The following is a 21501-nucleotide window of genomic DNA, read 5'->3' as shown; positions in this document are numbered from 1 at the left end:
CAGTCACAGTCTAAAGTGACTCCTTGCGAGAAAATAATATCAAAATAATTCCTGAATTTTCCAAAGAAAGCATACGAGGAGTATCCTTCCTGAAACAAAGTGCAACAGCTACAGAAAAAGCTTTATCTTTGTGAACATTCAGTTATTACAAATGCAAAAGGAACTAGATTTGAGAAAATACTTGGGTTTTTTTCCAAGAGACATAGAAAGAATTTAAGAACAACATAGAAGAGAATAAATCAGATGATTGAAGAATTTCTGTGTAATTTATATTGGCTAGACTAATTTTGTACTGGACAGGCTAATACAGAGAGTGTTGAACAGGGGAAGGAGTTGTATTGAATAATGAGAACTGTATTCAGCATTGCCCAAGTTAGAAACGTGTGTGTTTCTTTAACACATGGACTTTTTTTATGATGGCATCAACAGGCACTTCTAGAATCCAATTTTGGTTTCATTTAAATAGAACTCCTTCTGCTAATCAGCAAGCATAATACGAACTAATTTTTAAGTATGTCAAACTCAATAGCACAAGAAACAACACAGGTAAGTTCTGCAGTGGGGGATGACAGGGTGGGGGCTGGGTGAAGCTTTAACTAAATGTCCTAAAAGAAAAAAAAACATCAAACCAAATCTGTCAAATAGGGATAGGTGGACAAATTAAAACTTAAGGGAAGACAAATTTATAGAATAGCAGGTAATTTTGGATTTTGGCTTCTATTCTACAATGCAGAAAAATCAAATTACTCTCTGTAAAAATAACCTAGCAATATAATGGTACCTTGAGTAAGTAGGTAAGCAAGTAAGACTTTCAGCATTATAATGAAATCTAAATAATTGTGGACTGTTAGCTACACTGTCTCATTTCTTTGAAAAGTCTTATTTCACTGTTAGCATCTTCATGGAACTAGTTTTCAGAAGTCAGTAATAAGATGTAACAGCATTACAGATTCATGGTACCTTTATTAATAAAGACTTTTGTCCCACTGTCCTCTCCTGATGCCCACTCAGGTGAAGTGCTCTCTTCACACATACTTTGCTTTGGAAATGGCTTAGTGCTACAGTGTGTTTAAAAAAAGAAGACTCAGTTAAAAGTCTTCTTTAGACTTACAGGTATTTTGCTTTGTCTACTCTTCAGTCTCTTCTCTGTTTCTTGTGAGAAATGAGAAAACTCTTAAAAAAATTAATTTATTGAAAACAGAAGAATTGAAAAATTACAGAAATTAGAAAAATATAAAAATTTGGGATCCTATGGCTCAGTAGATGGTATGCCCCAGGAGTGCAGGGATTTGAGATCTTCTGGCTGAGACAGCACTAGACCTCAGGTAGAGAAAAAGAACTTGCAGTGCTGGGCTGGCTTTTGGCTGGTTCAAAAGTAAAAAATTACTAAAGGCTCCTTAAAAGGAGTAAGGCTTTTAATGCCCAGCACCAACATCCACCACAGCTAGCCTGCAGAGAGAGAGAGAGAGAGAGAGAGAGAGAGAACGAACTTGATTTTTGTACCTGGGCTGATGGGTTAATTTTAACATTCAATTTAAAAATATTTAACTCAAAATTAATTAATTAAAGCACTTAATATGCAAAGACCAAGCACAAATAGGGATTTCATGTATGACATTCTTTTCCTCCAGCTTCTGCATTCTCTGCTTGTTTCCCAGGTAACCGACAGAGGTTTTCTAATCTGCTCCTAATCGGCCAGCTCCTACTCATAGTTTAACATTCTGTAATGTTCCACTTCAGCAACTATCACTAAGTAAGATCCCAGGATTAAGTACTGCATTCAGTGCTGCACAAACAATTATGCATTTTTATAGCCATATTGCATTCAGTGACAGTTAACATGGGACAAAAGAAATGTTTGAGTTTTGTCTTTGTAGTACAAGAGGACTTGTTTATTACTAGACAAGCTCTGGAGAACGACACATGGCATTTTCCTTAACACTTAACAGGGAAGAGCTTTTTCTATGGCAGTTACACATGCCGGCATCTGCATTTTGCATCTGAAAGCCATGTAGGTATAAACAAGACACAGACCATAAAATTTTAGAATCACAGAACGGTTTGGGTCAGAAGGGACCTTTCAGCATCTAAGTCTATCCCACTGCCAAGGGCAGGGACATCTTTCACTAGGTCAGGGTGCTCAAAGCCCTGTTCAACCTGACCTTGAACACTTCTGTGAATGGGGCATCCAAAACATATTGTTATCCAAAACCTATTTCCAACCTATTTGTTTTCTTAAATTCTACTCAGATTTTCTTGCATTTAAGAGCTACATATTGTTGGGAATATTTATGTACATTTTTTTAACTACATTCAGTCCAATACTGAAGTAGTTAAGAAAAAAATCAGTATTTCCTCAGGTTTAACAGAAGTTCCTTTAAAGCTGCAGTATAACAAGAAAGGAGACCTGTATTTTGTTGTATTTTCTCCTGTTACATACAACTGAAATTGGAAATGTGATTCACCACCAGGAAGAAAAGATTTGTTCGTTAATAATTACACAATACTGTTATTCAGCACAATGGCTAAGGAAAATTACCTTCTCTCCCTGTTTTCAGTCCATGTCACCATTGTCTAGATAGTATCTAAAGCAAAACCCAAAAAATTTCTATGAGGAATTGGCACTGTAACAAAATCCAGTAAAGTAGTATAGAATTATTTTAAATTATTTCTATTTTTATTCATAGCTTAAGGTACACTGAACAGACTGGGAGATCTCTGGTACTTCAAAAAGTACTTTTACTTGTAATTAGTAAAGACATGAACTTTGTTAACAGCTGTTTTCACTTGAATTCTTCAGAAGCAACTTCTTCTTCCTCTTAACTGGATAATTTAACACCAACGCTGTTATCTAAAATGAAATTTATCAGCAGATAAATAACTAAAAGTTACAAGTTCTCTGAGTGCCTGACATAGGTAGGCAACATGGTTTTACAGCATCAGTAACTTGCAGCATGAACACGGTAAAAAGTTATCAGCACGTCATATTTTGCCCTTTCTATTCAAAAAGTTCACCATCTACAAAAACATCAGAGGTACTTGCCATTACTCTCATCTGAGAAGGTACTGTTAATACAAGGCTCAGCATTCTAACTTGTCATGTATCCTAGTAAGCAGACTTAAAACAACTGAACCATGACAAATATGAAATTCTTCATATATGGAAAAACAGTCAGCAGCTATACTAGTACAGCACACAGAAGATTCTACAAATTTGACTGCAATATACAAACACGGATTTTATTATTTCTAAAGCTCGGTATTTATGTTTGATGTGGTTTTATTGTATATATATTATATACAGATAATATATATACTCTCTATATATTATATAATGTATTTTATTATGATGTGGTTTTATTACATTGTATAGCAACATGTTCCATAATGTATTAAAAAGAAAAATAACTAAATGCAGAGTATTTCTTATAAAACTTGCAAATATATGCATCAGAAAAAGTTGGAAATTCACAGGGGTCTTCTCCCTTCTTCCCACTGCTACAATTTGCCAAGGATAGGTGTTTCCCCACATGGATACATATCCTACACTACATGCTTCTTTGTATATTAGAATAGTCATTCCCATGCTCATTTATAAGCCAGTCTCTAGAAAATTCATGTTCACAATTTTGTAGTACATAGCAATGAATCTGTAGGCTCATTATCTTGCCTAGAGGGAAAGGGCTGAGCCTTAATTCACTCTTGGAGTACAGCTATGTGATCAGCATCTCTCTGTAGGAAGACATGGCGTTGTCTGACTGGAAGGAAACAGAATCATCCGTTGGGAAGAAGAACCAGTATTGCTGAGCCTTAAAAAGAAACACCAACAGGTCAAGAAGACTGTATTGTGTATGTGAGATATTGTGGTGGCATTGAGAGGTATAAGACAACAGAAACAGTGATGAAACTGAACCTTCTTTTCTCCTCCACATGAATAGCTCTGTTGCACATCTGGATTCTGGCAAGAAGGACATGGAACAATTAAAAACTTACACTAGCAGTTGGTGTTGTATTTTGTTTGTTCAGTTGGTTGGGGGTTTTTTATGTCAAAGCACAGAGTCACAATAGAAAGCACTTCTTTTTTCCCTTCAAGTGTGCAAGTGCTCTCTTTCAGCTTGAGTTAGTAAGTAGCTAAGGTGAGTTAGTAAGTAGCTAAGGTAAGTTAGTAACTGAAAGTGTGGATTTTTCATTGACAATCGCCCAGAAACTTCTAAGAAATCAAATGTGTGGCATATGACAAAGCTGTTAGTTACAATACCATTCAGATGCTTTCAGATAGCAAAATTCTTTTGTCTTAACCATAACAGTACGAGGTTGTAGATGCTGAAATTATGTTAGAACCCAGAAAATGCAGAACAAGAATTTAAACCACTGTCACACCACTGCTACAGCTACAGCTATAAACAAATGTCTCTCACTTGAAATGAGGATAGAGGTAGAATATATTCCTGAAGAACAGTTAATTCAGTAAAAATACGGTGGTTTACAGACAGACATAGTTCTGTGTGTTCACCACTCTTCAAATGGTCTACTGACAATTGCATAAACATTATCAGATACTATGCTTACATTTAGTGGATGACAATAGTTATTCAGATGACTCTCCAAGGCGGCCCTTCAATTTCTTCTTCAGCTCTCTGCTGGTTTTCTTATAAAAAAATAAATCTTTTTCCAGTTGTTGGATTTTTACTTCATACCCTTTCAGGGTTTCTGCAATACCTTCACTATTTTGTTCTAGGAGAAATAAAACTAGTTTAAGAATCAAGTATCTGTGTCAAAAATCAAGATGTCCAACTAAACAGAGTATCTTGATGGCACTTTGCTTGCAATGTGCATGTTTTAAATGAAATAAGATCAAAAAGGCTGTGCCAACCCCACCTTTTAGTTTTAATAATACTTTGAAGATCAAGATCAGCAGGACCAGTATCTTACGACTTTCCAATATCAGTAAATTCAATACAAAAATACAACAATTCTGATACCACTTTAAAAAAATATTCAGTTTTCCATTTATACAGACACCATTGTCTGTTCCTTGGCATCCTACATAACATTAGAATTAGTGACAGCCAAAGTATATCTCTGAACCTAATTCTTTCTTTTTCAGTTGGAATAAAGTATTTCTCTGCTAATGACCAAAGACAATACTTGGTGTGTAATCCCTGCCCAGGAAGAAAATACCTTTGAAATGATTCAATAGAAACTGTACTTTTTTCTCATGTTCTTGGCGCTGGTGAGTCAGCTGTCTGTCACACTGCAACTTGATGTGTTCAAGTGCAGATTCTAATTCACGCATTGTGTTTTTCTGGTGTATGGACTTCATTTCCTGTTCTTCAATCTGCACTTGCAATTTTCGTTCAGACTCACGTAGGCCAACAATCTTAGAAAGAAACACACTTATTTTGATTTACTAAACCATTTTAAGAAAACCCTTTATCCTTCAGCCTAATAGATTAAAACATACAAAAGCAATGGATCTCTACAAGTCATTAAGCTTCTACTGGAAACAGACTTGCCGCTGCTACGAGCTGACACTTCAGAACTGAATGCATACATTTTGATCACCTGGACTAGTGGATTTTTTTAATACCCTGTGCAAAATTTAAACTGAAAGAGCATTGCTTTCCAGATTCTGAAAAACTTCCAACTTGCATCCCACAGACAACTTGTTTACAAAATAACCAAAGGTTCATCCAAGGTCACAAAGACACCATGTCCTAATGCATTTAATATTTATGTTTCCAGATGTCAGTATGATTCCTAAGCATGTAGCTGCACACACTGCAGGGAGTGTATGCAAAATCAGTTTATACTGGATTTAGGAAAAAGACACTAGAAATAGTACCCTGAGCTTTATGAAGCTTTCTGAAAGCCTGCAATCAGGAAGAAATTGAATACAACACCATTATTTAAACATGTTGTTTCTCCATAAGTTAGAAACGCAGAGCACTGGAAAGCGGCAAGGTAATTTCCAGATTTGCAGCACCTTTCAAGCTAATGACCCCAAAACAAGATATACAAACTTAACCCACAATATCCTATTAAGGTTAACATAAAAATTAAAAAAAATTTAATAGCAGATCTATGTAATTTGAAGAGATATTTACCAAAAGCTTCTTAAATTTATTTTTATTTCTTGCCACCATCTCAATATCTAGAATAGTAATAGAAAATGGGATAAAATATTATTCATTAGCCAAAACAAACCTTATTGAAATAACTGATGATGATAGCTCTGAGCTCAGCAGCAGACAGGGAAACTAGTTTCCCTATTACATTATGCTTGCTCTGTGAAAGACTCTGAGAAGATGACCTAAGTAAGTGCTGGCGATTATGAATACTTTCATTCTTGTAATCAATTGCAGCTACCAAGGCTTCAATTCCTTCTTCTAGCTCGAAAAGAACATGTTCTTCCTACAGAGAAACACATGAGTGAGATCTTTCAAAAAAAAAAAAAAAAAGCTCAGAATTATCTTTCAAGAGATCTTTAACTTCATTCTCAAGGGCGAAACTAAACTTAATGGTAAGATGAACTAGTTGTAGCACAGACAGTGGAGTGGGGAAGATAGCAGATAGAGTGCAAAGCTAGAACATTTGTCTATTCCTGCCATAGCACTCTTACCACAAAACAGAGGTTGATCAAATGGTTCATCACAAAACTAGAAGTCATGTTTCTCTTTATATCCTTCCCTCATCCTCACCAGAGTTTGACTTCTGCTATTATTTTTTTATTTTTGGATGTACTAGCTTTCTGTTGGATTAATGAATTGATCAGGTCAGTAAGGAGTTTGATGACCATAACTTGTGTAGGGAAGTGGCAGAAATGCATGGCCTGAAGCACTGAAAATTTTGATGAGTGAGGCAAGTAGGGATCTTTCTGGAACATTATCACCTCAGCCATAATCTCATATTGCTTCTCAAGACCTGAAAGTAATCTGTGCATTTTTTATGAATTTATTTTTTTCTTCAGCATAATGATATTGAACAACTCCAGGTAATGGGCCATCCATGTAATATGACTTATTTTCACTGTAAAAATACGGAGTCCTTCAGGTGAAGTTTGCTTTTTCACAGGATTCTATGAAAAAAATCAAGGGGCATCAGAACATTGCTTATTCTGTATCCTGACATTAAAATACCTGCCTGTGATAAACTGATGAACTTCTAGTTCATCATGACTCTTAGACCAATAGTTTGGCAAGGCACTATCTGACTTGTGTTCCTCTGATCTTAAACTTTGTTCAATGGTACATAACTGGTGCTATCATAGCAGTATTCTAACATTGCTTTTTACAAAAGTACCCTGCTTCTGCTCCTCATTTCTAGCTTGTCTGATATTTGGAGACATTTTAGTCTCTGACTGGAATGCTTTATTATCAAACAATACCTAAAACCTGTATTTATCTCAGAGGTGCTTACTTACTTCTGTTGACAACACTTTACCGTCTTTCAGTTTCTCATCCATACTATTTCTCCTTCTGAGCAGCTGATCCCTTTCCATTTGGAGAATCTGAATTTTTTCCAAAATGTCTGACTTGTCTTCAGTTGTGCTGCCCTGAAGCTGCATACTTTTATTACACAGCTCTTGATCCAGCATACTTAAGCGGGTAGACAATTTCATACTATCTTTGTTTAAAGCCTAAAAAAAACCACAGCAACCACAGATACAAAAATTATATACTCCTTTCCAGTAAGAAAAAAGTAGGTGACACCGTCACATTATGAAGTGAAAAAAATTGCTTGTTTCTTGCAATGGGACCTCATTTGCTTTGAGTGGACAGATATCATAGAAAAAAGCCAGTAAAACAAAAATTCTCAACTTGCAGTTTTCTACATAATAAAAATTAAAGGCACTAGTCATTATACATAACAATGATACTTTGTATTCACTTTTTCTACTGAGAAATAAATATTGCAAGATATTTCCCTGCTGTGTTCTCTAGATTGCAAAAGGACTGAGTCATATTCATAAATAATATATCATAGATATCATATAATTTAATGCTCTTCAATATCAGAATTCCACAGTTCAGAATTGTTTTGTTTTGGTTTGTTTGTTTTGTTGTTGCAATTTTGGGGAGAAAAAGGGAATAAAAATGATTGTGTGTGTTAATTACATTTTAAATGTCGATTGGCCAAGCTACATAGTATTTACATTACAGTGGTAGAGACACAGGAGGTCACTTGGCTTCAGCCTCCTCTGCCTTCCCCCACAACCAGTCTTTTAATCAGCCCTATGACTGTGGTGAGTTTTGTGGTTTTTTTCTTAAATTACCTGGCTAGATCTCATTTTCTTGATTTCCAGTTGGCTTTTCTCTTGCAATAACACTTCTTTTTTTGCTACAATGGCTTCTCTTTTCTTTAAATCTTCTTCTAGTTCTGCTAACTGTTGGTGTTGTTGAAGAATTCTTTCCATTTCTTCATCCAGCCACTTCTTCTGCTCTTCTAATTTCTAAAGTTTCAAGAGAGGTCCAGAGAGTGTTAACCAGGACATTTTGAGTCAGAATTTTATGACTATGTTTTACCTTTCTTCAGAATTACTGATAAAACTGATAGACATTAACATTTCTAATGTCAGTATTAGTTCTGCAACAGAATCCATACTCAGAATAATACAGAAACTGGACAGATTTAAAAGAGGCCTAAGCAATGTTGCATTGCTACATCTCATATAAACAAACTTGTATCAGATGCAGTATCTTTTCTAAAGAATATCTTTTTTAAAACTAGTTAAATAAATAGATGTGATCTACCCAAGCACAGCAACCAGGTCTAGATGATACTATGAGAATTCAGCTAGCCTATCCTCATTGCATTATAGCTGCCCAAAACCAGCTCTTTGTGGAAAAACAGTGACAAGAAATAATAATGTTGAAAGAATCAAAGACAGTAAATGACAGCTCTGATGCTGCTAGCATGGTCCATTATAAATTTATTCTGAAGCCACAGTTTATCAGTGGATATATTCCTGTTAAGGCTAAAAAGTTTCCTTTATTTAACTTTTAAAATTTCTTTTCACCTTTAAAGACTTAGGGTAATTCACGTTCCAGTGTCCACATCTGAAATAATGTAGGTGGCACTGCTACATAGGATACATACTTTTCTAACCCTGTTATCAACAACCAAAACCAGACACTGTAATTTATGTCAGAGTATAAACCAAAACAAAATAAGATGCCTGAACAGCCCATGGAACCCTTAAAACACAGCACATCAAGGTCACCCTCAAAGCTACCAGACAACCAAACCTGCTGAATTCACAGGTTTCTGAATCAGTATTTTTGAAAAATTATAGGAAAAAAAAAAAAGTCACTACAGGCCCTCCTTTCTTTCATTCAAAAAGAGTCGATTACAAGAGCTTCTAGGCTATACTCCCAATTTTTGCTACAGAAAAGAAAAAAAAAGACAAAACTATGATGGAATACTCTTCTTCCAAACAGTTTACAAAAATAGATGACTAGGGATGAAGAAAGATTTTTTTATTTCAGGGCTCACACAGATTTGGGATAGATTAACTACCTGTAGTTTCTGTGGAGCTCCCACTGAGTTATTGTTCTTCTTTTTAAAAGCAGCAATTTCTTTATCCTTAAGTTTAGGGATCTTCTGTTGTTGCTCCATCTTAAGTTGAAGTTCCTACGAACAAATAAAAAACATCATTCTTCCTACATCAGTCAGTCAAATGCATTTCATGTGAGAGTCCCCACAAGATATAAACTGAAATACTGACCCTAAATTTATTTATAAAATTGCAATTCAGAACTAGACATCAGGTAATAAAAAAAAAACAAAACTGAAAGAGAAAGGCAAAATGCAGATTAATGTAAAAGGTTTGTAGACAATTTCTTTGGTGCTTTTATCAAGAAAGTCATTAAGTCATTATTGAAAATTAGGGAAAGCCTGGCAGTGTAGTTTATTGAGGAAGCAGGGGCAAAAATTATTCATCCTATTCTTTGTCATAAGGAAACAGGAAGAAACCTACTTTAATTTGTTGCTGGTCCTGCTGAAGCTCTGCTTCCAGTTGCTTCTTCTTTTCACTCTCCTCACACAGTCTCTTCTGTATCTGGGATTGCTGATGCTTCATCTGAGCCACTTTCTGCTCAAGTTCTCTTGCTTCTCTCTCCCTTTGGTTAGATAATGAAGCCAAACTCTTGGTGTCCTGCTGCTTCTTCTGTAAGGTCTGAATGTTCATGTCAAATTTCAGCTTAAGAGCAGGAAAACTTGTAACTAAAATATGACTCAGCTTCATTCTTTATTTCACTGAATTCTTAGGGTTAGCAAGATTTACTAACTTCTGCCCAAAACAATCACTTGCTATTGCTGTAGTTTCTGAGCTATCTGGTAAAGTTGGCACAGGCAGAATTAAACAATGTGAAAAGGTACAGTTCATGCTTGGCAATACAGTGAAAGTACTAAAATCTAGGAGAAACCACAGTTCTAGAAAATTTGCAGCGACACAATGCTGTCAGAATGCTGGTGCCAGAATGCTGGTGTCAGAGTGCTGGTCCTGAGTTCAAGTTGATAAGCCAACTACCTCTTGCTGTATGTAACTTTTCTGACCTGCCATTCTAGGATCGAGAGGCACAGAGCACCTAAGCTGCCCCTACACAGGATATTAACTTAGATGTAGCAGAACTTAAGAATAGAAAGTCAGTGTCAAACAAATATGCCTGTGTTGGGCCTGATCTTGCAAAGCATCACAGGGATTTGCTTAGATGTGGAATTTATATACTATTTTCATAAAACATCAATTTTATTTATGGCAAGTAGTAAATTTGTAATACTCTCCCTTGGATAGGTTCTTCTGTTGGACTATATACAATGATGTACAGACATCTCATATCTCCCACCACTTTCTTAGCTTCTCACATACCAAGAAGATATTTTATGTATCTAACCAAGTACATGTTAACTAGCATTCTGAGTATAAAAATAGTATTAAGTTTCTCACTATCTACTTCAATCCAACCAGCTTCCAGTGTGTGAAACTGCTAAGAATTTTACACGCAGAGTGTTAAGGTTCAGATATGACAGTGAGACCGAGATTTGCACATCTCTATGGTCAGATCAGAAGTACCTGCACTTTCAACTTAGCTGCCTCCATCTTCTTCTGGCACTCTTTTTGTAACATGACTTTCTCAGGAATGTCTCTCAGCTCTTTACTGTCCAGCTCCTGAAGCTGTTTTTGCGTTTCAGCCAGTTCTCTTTTGGCCTGCTCAATTTCTTGCTCCAGTTTAGTTATCTTCAAAGAATACTGCCTGCTTACAGACTGAGCATCCTTGCCTTAAAGACAGCATATACAAATAGTTTAAAACCAACATGATAATCAGTTGAAATGTAATACTTTTGGAGTTGAAATGTTACTTAATTTGTTTTAGCTAAATCAGTAATTTCTGATACATTTTCCAACACTAAAGGAAACTCCAGTTCACTTCTAATGCTGAAATAGAGATAGAGTCCTAAATCTGAACTTTTCATGAGTCACCTCATGCCACCAAATAAAGTGCCATCTGAGTGCCAGAGTTAAATTCTTCTGCCTACTGTAGATTTTGGCAAAGTGGCTCTCCTGTACTTCATAATTTTGTTTGGTTTTGTTTTACAGAAGAATATGCCATTTATTTATTACTCAACTTTCAGCTTAATAATTAGTAAATACTCTTGGGTTGTGTTTCTACTCTGTGACTTGTCCTGTTCAGGCAATCTGGGGTGGCACAGAATCTTTCTGAGACAACCTGGAGAGAAGGTAAGCAAAGGAGAAGAGTTTGATTGAACAGGCTGAAGAAAGAGATCTTCACTGTCATCGAAAGGCTAGTTTCTGTGTCAGGAGCAGATGTGTAAGGGATGTAGGCTAGCAGGGACATTGACTTTTCCTTCATCCACTTCTGACTCCCATTTTTCTACTGTGACAGAAATAGAAGATACAGTGATGTATCTTCTCTCCTATCCTAGAGATTATGTCACAAATACATGTCTACAAAGAGATCAGTAGCACTGACCATACATTAAAAATGACACTACTGTTGGATAAAAGCAATAATCAATAAAGCTCAAAAAATATTTAACAAATAATCTTCATATCATAGTAGAGTAGGCTGTAATCAATACTGACAGCCTTCAGTGCAATCACAGCAAGTAATTAGCAAAATTTATGAATTTTTAGGTTGTTAAAAGTATTCTTATCTAAGATAGTTATGTAAAGACTAAGACATACAGGACTTCAGGTGTTCTTTTCTTTTGTTTCTGAACATCTTCACTCCCTACAGTGTCCAGTATCCCTACAGCAGCCAGTTACCTGTTCTTACTAACTCCTTAATAAGTTCCTCTTTCCTTTTGATATTAAGTGCAAGTTCTCTTATTTTTTGCTCAGCCTCAGCAAGTCTCAACTCCGAATTCTTTAACTTCTCCATGTTAAAAGCATGGATTTTCTGGAGGCTGTCAATCTCTTCACCTTGAAAAAAACAAAGCAAAATAGAGTTATAAATTCTGGAATACATGCTGTATTCAAGAGGTGGTGCTCTGCAATATTGACTGTGTGGAGTTCTTCCATATGAAGTAAAAGAATCAAAAGGAAAGAACAGAGCAGAGTATTTTTCCCTGCCATGTGTCTAAACAGGAAAAGAAAGGATGGTATGCACTTGCATTCCAAGACCCTAAGTCTGCAGAAAAATATTCCAGAAATCACTTCAGTATTTCTGGTAAGATAATAGCATCCATTTTCTTTCATTGAAGCAGTACCAAAGATTTATATCTAACTAGCTTTTTGATAAGTTAACTGCTTTCTGGCTAGTAAGTATTACTTAGAGGTTACTAACATTAGTTTTAGAAAGGAAAAGAAAAACAGAACTTGGAAAAACTATATTGAATTATAACCAAAAAAATACTTGTAATAAATACACACATTTTGCTGGGAAAACTAATTACATGTGCTAAAGACATTATTGTATATTCTGATACTGTAGTAAGATTTGCTCTTATGACTTCCATTATACCTGTAGTTGTGTCAGTTTGTAGCGCAGATTCATTGAATAAACCAGACTTGACTACTTGGCATTTCATGTCAGTTACATCAGGAAGGAAGCACAGAGAAGTGTGACTTTGGGTCCACGTTTGGTTTATGGAATGCCTGTGGAAGAACGATAAACATGCTACTCTGCAAATACATAGGGATTTTTTTTTTTAAGCATCATGCAAAGTAGATGATCTTAACAGAGAAGAATCTCAAACTTACAAAAGCATTTATACCTTCTTTCTCATCCACACCACTCCCACACACACTGTCCCCCAACCCCCAATCTTCAAGGTAGATTCTGACCCCCAAGAAATCTTTGCAAAACCTACATTTATTAAATTTATTTTGCAATATGCCCAGTTGGTCCCACAGGTTTACTGTAAGTATCATTATAGATGGTCTCATATCATGGAAGGATTAGGCAGTAATACTACCTTTGCTATACATTTTTCTGTAACAAAAGTTAAACAACAAAAAATTACTTATATGAGGTTTTGTCTTCGCTGCCTGTATTGTCTTCCTCTTCATCACTCTGATCAGAGAGGTGGCAGTGAAGGACTTTATCTTGATCTTCTATCTTGCTCAGTATCATCTGTCTGCGAACATGGAATTCTGCCATTATCTGGGCCAGGGACAAGACAGGGGGGCTGGTATACCCCTGTCAAAAAGCACATGAAAGTAGTCATGGGTAAAAACAGTTGCAACAATTTAGCAATTCTTTACTTATATTCTAAAAAACATTTCAACACTTGAGCTTGTAAGCAAAACTACAGAGGTTTTCTATAGTAACTCTGAATACCTTTGTAACAAAAGGTTTTGCAAGAGCTTAGAGGACTGGTTCCAAACGTGAAAGAAGGCATTGTTAGTACATTGTTATGTACTCAACATACTGGTAAGAATAATCATTCATTTTTTATAATGTTTCATACTTGAACCCTCAAAACCCCCAGGAAATCATTTGGGGGGGTGAAAACACGAGAGCCACAGCACTTGTAGGTGAGAATTTTGAGCCTAAATATTTTGGATAATTGTGGCATAACAACTGTTACAAAACTAATTTTTCAGAGTCTTCAGTAGGAAATTAAGCAGCAGCATCTGAGAAAGCCACCAGATGTTATCATGTCATGTCTAATCATTGGCCAGTAATCATTACAAAGTAGAAGGGGGAAAATTTGGGTAAACATTACCTTTTGGATCTTTGTCCCTGAAGGCAGGTGAAGGGGGCGTAGCAGGTTTTTTGTGAGTGGGACACTGTAGGGCCTCCTAGCAAATGCCATGACAGCTGGCCCATCTTCATAAGCACTTTGAGAATCTAAAGCTTTCACATCTGTAAACTTCTCTAATTTCAATTTCAGCTGGTCAATGAGCATTTGCTGTTCCACCATTTTCTCAGTCTCATGGGAAAAAAAACAAAGCAAAAGCAGAACTGAGCTCCGTATGATATTCACCACTTCTAATTCCTCACAAAGGTCATGAATCTTGTAAATCACCCACTGACCCTAAATTATTCTGCAGGGCACAGGCAAATTCTGCAACAAACTGAAAATTCTATGACATGTCACCAGTCTCAGCCCCCCAGTCCCCAATCCAGTAAAGTTTAGACACATTTTTGTTCAGAAAGACCTGCCCCTGGGTTACAGAAAGACCTGTCCTGGGTTTCAGAAGGAGTGCCAATGTTCAGTGTAACCAAACTGAGTATTCTACTACCCTCCATGCCATTTCTGACAAACTGTTAATGGTGGGTTATTTGCAGTAGGTGCCCAGTGCATGTCTTACATCTCAGGCTGCAAGCTGGGTGTTAAATAACATAAGGGAGAAGAGGCAAACTCTGTGAGCAGTGGTGTTTCTTTTTCTTTACAAATGACACTGCAGTGATAACTCTGGGGAAGCACCAGCACAGTCCCACACATCCTGAGGGGGCCATCCCTGCCAATAGGCCATAATGGCTCCACAGCACCACCATAATGGGCAGCATAACGACTTGTGACCAAGGATTCCCAAAATTATCCTATGACTCACAGGATTATATCATTCCCATTGTGAAACTGCTTGCCCTGGGGGAGGTGCCGAGTATTCCCCCTGAACCTGACCATATATAACTTGGGACACCACCACCCCTGGATGGATCCAGAGGAGGACCAGAACTTCCACAGGATCACTGCTTTTGACTGCAACCATCACTTCAACAGGACTGCAATCACCACTTGATAGGACCACAACCACCACCTTGGCCAACAGGGTGCCAGGTTTAGTCTGACTTTATGGGTCTAAGCCAGCTTTAATGTGTATCATTGCATTTATTGTAACCTTTCTATTAAATTGTAACTCTGACCTGAAATTTCTCTCAAGGTAGTTGTGTGAGGATTATTTTTCCCACTGGTTTACTTTCAAACCAGCAAACCCAGTTTAGTTACATTAGCCTATCTAGGCATCTAGTGACAAGTGAATGACATAATTAGGAGTTCATGCTTGCTTTATATGTATGTTTATGGAGAAATAAAATGGGAATTAAACAAACATTTTCAAGTTAAACTTATGGTCTGAGTCTTGTTAATGAAACATGTATATGGGCTTCCTCTTCCTCTTTGAACAGTTCTAATTTAAAGATTACTTGCATTAGTAAACATAAACATGTACATGATCCCAAGATCACGTGCTGTTTTTTCTTGTACCCAGCCTCAGCTTTGTTGATAATGCTAGTTTGGAGACCTTACCAGCTTCTCCTACAGCATTCTCCATACTTTGTTCAGAAGTACTTACATTACCTAAACTGACTGTCTTGGGGTGACTTTATGATGTGTATCTCACATCGCTGCCTATGCCCAGAAATTAATTCCTGTGCCTTTCTATGCCTCTAAACTGAGCCTGAGAGGGGGAAGGAAAAAAACTGAGCAAAACTTTTTCAAAGCAGTTTGCAGCTTGTTCAAGGTCACAGATAGCAATGGGTTTTCCCCGCTGCGGAAGGGGAGGGAGGAAGCACCCGGCTTGCTGCTCCCAGGACAGATTTTTGGCCAGTGGTTCAGCTGCTTTTTCTCCGGAGAGAGACTGAGAGTTGAATTTTTCCTTCCCTGGAATTTCGGATTTTCTTCCTTTTCTACTGGACTGTGTGATTGCTTCAACATCAGAGCACATCGGGAGGACTTTCCACCAGGCACAGAGGGCCTGTCCCTGGACCAAGCCCCAGCTCCAAGGACACCAAAGGGAGGACTCTAACACTTTCCCAGGTTTTTCTCCATAGCAAGAGATTTTATTATTTAGCATCATTTTCCTTTCTCGTGTGTTTGTTAAATAAATAGTTTTTATCTCATTCACTTTCCTTTGAGGAAAATTTATTTTTTTCCCAAACCTGGTGGGGGAAGGGTAGTTGTGCCTTCTCAGAGTATATTTCTAAATTTGGCCAAACCGGTACACTGATTCATCCATAAGGCCAAGATAATAAGGATTTTCATCTCACTCTATTGTTTTTGATACTTTTTGAAGTATGGTTAAAATCTGGCCTAGCAACAACAGTGAAGTTGAAGAATAGCTCATGATACATTCTGCATTCTTCTACTTCAAGTAACATGTTTTTATTCATTCTTTATGTTGTTGTCTTATATTGAAAGTTCCTTCCAAACAAAAATATACATTGCCTTGCAAGTTGAGATTGTGTTGGAATACAATACATATTATTCCTATGTCATAGAAAATAGAATATGTGTATGAATATCATATTTGTTATCATTTTGGAAGAAGTAACAGCCAAATGATTCACCTTGAAGTTATTTGTCCCTGGGACAATTGTACATACAACTCCACAGTGAAACACCCATTGCATAAATACATATGCGTATAAACATTTTTACCTCCTACCTCATACCTGCTACTCTTAGAGTCCTTATTCTACCATGTATCATTAAATTACATATGCCTGTGAGTACAATGTAAAATATTTGGCAGAAGCACTTGCTTTTCATTATTCTATCTACATGTTATTAAATAGAAGTGGCAGTTTAGTGAACTAAATGCCAAAAGGGTGCCTGAAAGCTCTCAAGCTTTGCTCCTGTCTCTGATACTGAAATAACCTTCTATCTACAGTGACAGTTACTTTGTATCCTCCAGCATTTATATAAGTATTATCACAGTATAAGTGGACACTGCAGTGTACAGGCTAAAAAAAAATCTAGCCAGAAGTGACAGAAAAGAAAGAGAGTGACAGAGGAAAGAAAAAGAGCATGACTAGTTTACTTACCTTTCATGCACTGATTCTCCCCAAGCCATCAGCAAAGAAGAAGAAAAAGGAGAAAAAGTATAATAAGGAGAAGAGCACTAGCTATCCATGTTTATTCTTTTCTCTTTTAAAAATTCATATAATAATTTATCTGTCATTCACATGTCAGGAGAATGCTAACTATTTGCAGTCTTCTTGACCTTGAAATGTTATGCACATACTAGCCATCATAATTTCATTAGCAAGCTCAAGATCTACCGAAGGAAAGAGGCAAGCAGCCTCTTTGTCACTACCTCACTTTCAACTGTGTCACTCAGTTTTCTCTCTTTCTTTCTGATCAGTAAATGATCAGAAAGTTAAGATGGAATTCTGTCATATAAAGTCAAAAGGGGACAATACTCTAATTCTTAATAAAGCTATAACAAAATAAGTTTCTATACAACTTTTCAATTAAAGCGTTCTATAGGATTTTTATACTCTTTTTTAGTTTCTAAAGAATCTTTCAAAGTCTTTCAAATCCTAAACTATTCATTGTTCTGAAATTCCTTAACAATGATACAAATCTGTGGAGAGGGTTGTGTGTTACGCTTAAGGAAGCATGGAGAGCATGAATGGTTCACTTCAAGTTATACAGGAGGCTTGTGGCACAGCTAGGCTCATATACAGTCTCCAGGAATCACATTACTGTGATGCATCCACTAGATAAACCCAACTCATTCAGTGATACAGCTCTAATTCAAATAAAATTTCCCTAATATTGACTGGTAGTCAAGTAAAAGAATTCTGAGGCACCCGTTTAATGCATTCACATGGTAGAAGGATGCTTCAATACAGATAAATGTGTACCAGAGGAAAAATACCTGTAATCTTTGTGTCTCTTGAGCCTCATTTAAAAATTCCTGTTGTTCTTCCTTTTCTTGTAGTAATGTCTTTATCTGATTCTGCAGTATCTGCACTTCATGATTCTTCTGGCTAAATAGTTCTTCATCCATAACTAGTACCTGCTAGATAATAAAAAAAGTTCAGCTGGGCAAAAGGGATATTATTCTTCCTACAATTGGAATATGAATCAAAATAAAACCTCATTTGTTGTTAAAAGACATGCCCAGACCTGCAAAATCTTGAGGTATGTATATCAAATTGTCTAAATTGTTATCTGCAGCTTCTAGCAGCTAATTCTTTACTTCTGTTTCATCTATTGATTTTGTTCTGACAAGTTTCGTTCTTCCAAAGGAAATAATGTACTCATATCCAAACCTAATTTACTGAAGTATATATTAAATTGGTTGTCCCCTGACTGCTCAGTTCTTCAGCAGTCCCCCAGCCATGTGGCTGGAGCATAAAGATCTCCGGAAACTTCTATCAAGAATCGGTCCCTATTTCTTTCCACGGGCCTCTCTGTCTATGGATGTTGCAGGAGACCCCACTGCAACACTACTAGTTATTAAATCTGTCCATATGCAAACCCTGCTCTAGAGTCTGTACTGTCTCATTTATTTTAGCCTTTCTCTAACCATCTCTTCCTGGCTGTGGATGGCATATTCACCTGGGGAAGTGTAAGTTTAAGCTCAGCTCTTACACTGTTTTGAACCTGGCAAACTGACATTTAAAACAAGCCACAGAAGAAAATCAAGAAGGAAGAAAGAAAGCTGTGATTTAGATTGATTGAGAACAAAGAAAAAATTTGTTTATGCACTTGCCTGATAACAGCCTATAGGTTTATCAGTTTGGTTGCAAATTAAAAATGGGTTGAAGTTACAAAATTCTAGTTTGTTGGAGCACTGCCTTCTTCCAGTACATGACAAACTCAAATTAGTTTTTCTGAGGTGTTCATCTGGCATCAGAACTTCACTAAGTTTCCAACTAGTGTACAGTTGGTTTAAGTCATAAAATTAATTTTCATTTGAGGTTCTGTTCATTGCACAATAATTTTTGATGTTCACAGCCAACATTTTAACTAAGCACATCCAATATATGTACTTCCTAAATGTATATGGGGATGTTTCCAAAAAGAATTATTTATTTGATCATGTGTCAGTTCTGTTAGGAGACATTACCATGCTCTCAGAGGGTTGAGAGCTCTTCTCCCCATAGGTCACTGTCTAGGACTATTAACTGCTGTGAGAGAAACAGCTAGTCAGAGCTACCGATATGACATGATCCTTGTGGGATATCTGCATGCTAAGACTCCCAGATGTTGTTTTGAAATTATCACCTCATTTGGAAAACCATAAAGAAGTATGATGTCACCAAAAAGCAAAAGTTCATATTTAACACAAAAGCAAATGTTAGCAAAGTGATTAGACAAAGAAACCTGCAAATAATTTAGAAACTCAGTTAGCTAAAAGCATGGCAATGGGAAAGGAAATACAGGAGGTTTTGTGAGACCATAGCTGAAGAAATACAGTTTAGGAAATCACTAAGAGATAAGACATGAGACACACCTGTAACTTTGTAATATTAGACAGACTAGCCATATTACATACATAGTATTAGATAATATTAGACAAAAGTTGCAAAACTTAGTCCCTGGGCTATCTGTAAGTTCACTGATATATTTGAAAATTATCTGTATTGTAATTATATCTGTAATGCTTCTGACAGAGTAATATATCTGCAGGATTCAAAACAATTTCTAAGTTCACAGGACAACTGTTGAGGGTTTCCCTGTGTACACAACTAAGCACATAGCCATTCCCTCACTTCTAAGCCCCCATCCCCAAGGAAGAGTAAAAGAAAGAAAACTTGTGGGTCAAGACAGAAATTGTCCAGTAAGTGAAGGTGAAGTGGAAGAACAGAGAAAACAACACAAGTAATGCAAAGGTAGTTAATTAATGCAAAACCAGTCACTCACTGCCTCCAAAGTGTAGACTGATGCCCATTAGCTCTTGAGCAAAAAGACAGCTAATATAACTAAATCCCCCTCCTTCCCCTTTCAATCTCTGAGCATGTTATATGGTGTGAAATATCTCTTTGGTTGATTTGGGTCATCTGCCTGGTTGTGCTCCCCCTGTCTCTGGGTATACCCCCCTATCTATTCACTGCTGTCACCGACAGGGAAAGAGAGTTCGTCCCTTGATGCTGTGCACACACTCTCCAGCAAGACCTAAAATAGTGGTGTTTTATCAGCACTGTACTGGTCAGAAATGTAAAACATGGCAACCTGCAAGCATTTATGAAGAAAATGAACTTTATCCCAGTCAAACTTAGTACAATCTCCACTCCAAATTCCACACCATTTATGTCATGCTCAAGCCCCACACTATACAATGCAACCTTATTAACCATCCTTCCTTCCCTTCTCATCCTTTGACTTATGCACAGATATCATTCCTTTAGTCTATAGGCCACTCCTGTAAAATACCCATAAAACGTCCACCGTGTTTATTTAGTCCATGACGTGTGTTCTGTCTGGTTACAGTGATCACTCAGGACAGGAGCCCATGCTATGCTAGAAGAATTGTTGTATGATCCTACAACAGCACAGTCCTTCCATGGTGTCAGAGACTGAAATGTTACCACTCACGGGTTAAACATTGTCATAAAGATTTTTGCACGTTTTGACAAAACTGTACAACGAAGCTGCACCACCAAAGCCCAAACTTTGGACTCCTGACTGAAGCCCTGAAGTGTGAGTTAAACTGACTAAGGCTATTCGATATAAGAAAAGTGACACTATTTTTCAAAGCATCTCAGGCCTGGGAAGTAATGGATAAGTCTGGGAGAGCATTCACAGAAGAGCCAAGCCCAGCAGCTTCCGGGTGGAGGCTGTAGCCCCAGGCTTATCTGTTGCCAGGTTTGCACAGAATCTCCCCCCACCAAAGTGGGGATGAGGAAGGTTTCAGGTGAATATGAAAACCTCTGGTTAAAGGCACCTCTTTCTCATCTTCTGCTACACAGACTAGCTGAGCTGTGGGGCCCCCACCCCAGGAAAGCCACATCTATGGGACATTCACGTGAGCAGCAGCTGAGGGGGTGTCAAGGTCCATCAAAGGTCCCCCTGAAGGATTCTTCAGACCCTACACCAGAGGACTGCACATGATGCAAAATGATGCAACTGACACAAAGTCTTGCAAGGGACAGTGTCAAACCTGGCCCACCCTCAGGCATTCCCACCTGGTCCAAATGTATATTAATCCATTGGATTCTATGCTTTTGGTGAGGGACCCTCACCACCAAGAAGACCAGATGGAGTGGATCAATGAGACATTGTTAAGATCCATGGAGGGATGGTATGTTTCTACTTAATCTGTCTCTGTCACTTTTCCTGTCCCCACCCCCCACC

At 37.2% G+C, this 21501-nt stretch overlaps 1 protein-coding gene across 10 annotated transcripts in view; it reads right to left on the bottom strand.

Moving 5' to 3' along the window:
* Positions 1 to 1313: 1313 nt before the first annotated feature.
* The window catches only part of KIF27 (kinesin family member 27), a 30138-nt gene continuing 9950 nt past the window's right edge, over positions 1314 to 21501 (bottom strand). For 6 of the 10 annotated variants that reach the window (XM_042033195.1, XM_042033198.1, XM_042033200.1 and 3 more), the window contains 14 exons: positions 18077 to 18220; positions 14194 to 14400; positions 13489 to 13664; positions 12987 to 13120; positions 12290 to 12445; positions 11075 to 11280; positions 9980 to 10177; positions 9520 to 9633; positions 8276 to 8452; positions 7424 to 7639; positions 6208 to 6414; positions 5182 to 5380; positions 4570 to 4734; positions 2664 to 3958 (listed from right to left, as the gene is read on the bottom strand). In XM_042033195.1, the coding sequence (XP_041889129.1) occupies positions 4589 to 4734; positions 5182 to 5380; positions 6208 to 6414; positions 7424 to 7639; positions 8276 to 8452; positions 9520 to 9633; positions 9980 to 10177; positions 11075 to 11280; positions 12290 to 12445; positions 12987 to 13120; positions 13489 to 13664; positions 14194 to 14400; positions 18077 to 18220 (2280 nt within the window). In that variant the 3' untranslated portion in view covers positions 2664 to 3958; positions 4570 to 4588. Of the gene's footprint in view, positions 1450 to 2663; positions 3959 to 4569; positions 4735 to 5181; positions 5381 to 6207; positions 6415 to 7423; positions 7640 to 8275; positions 8453 to 9519; positions 9634 to 9979; positions 10178 to 11074; positions 11281 to 12289; positions 12446 to 12986; positions 13121 to 13488; positions 13665 to 14193; positions 14401 to 18076; positions 18221 to 21501 lie in introns of those variants that run through there. The other 4 variants (XM_042033201.1, XM_042033202.1, XM_042033194.1 and 1 more) reach the window with 4 other exon arrangements.

Source organism: Corvus kubaryi, unplaced genomic scaffold (assembly GCF_017639235.1).
Source record: "Corvus kubaryi isolate FWS band 111438036 unplaced genomic scaffold, C.kubaryi_AGA036_p1.0 37357, whole genome shotgun sequence".
Taxonomy (NCBI): Eukaryota; Metazoa; Chordata; class Aves; order Passeriformes; family Corvidae; genus Corvus; species Corvus kubaryi.
The sequence above is the reverse complement of the archived record's forward strand: the minus strand, read 5'-3'. Positions and strand labels throughout refer to the sequence as shown.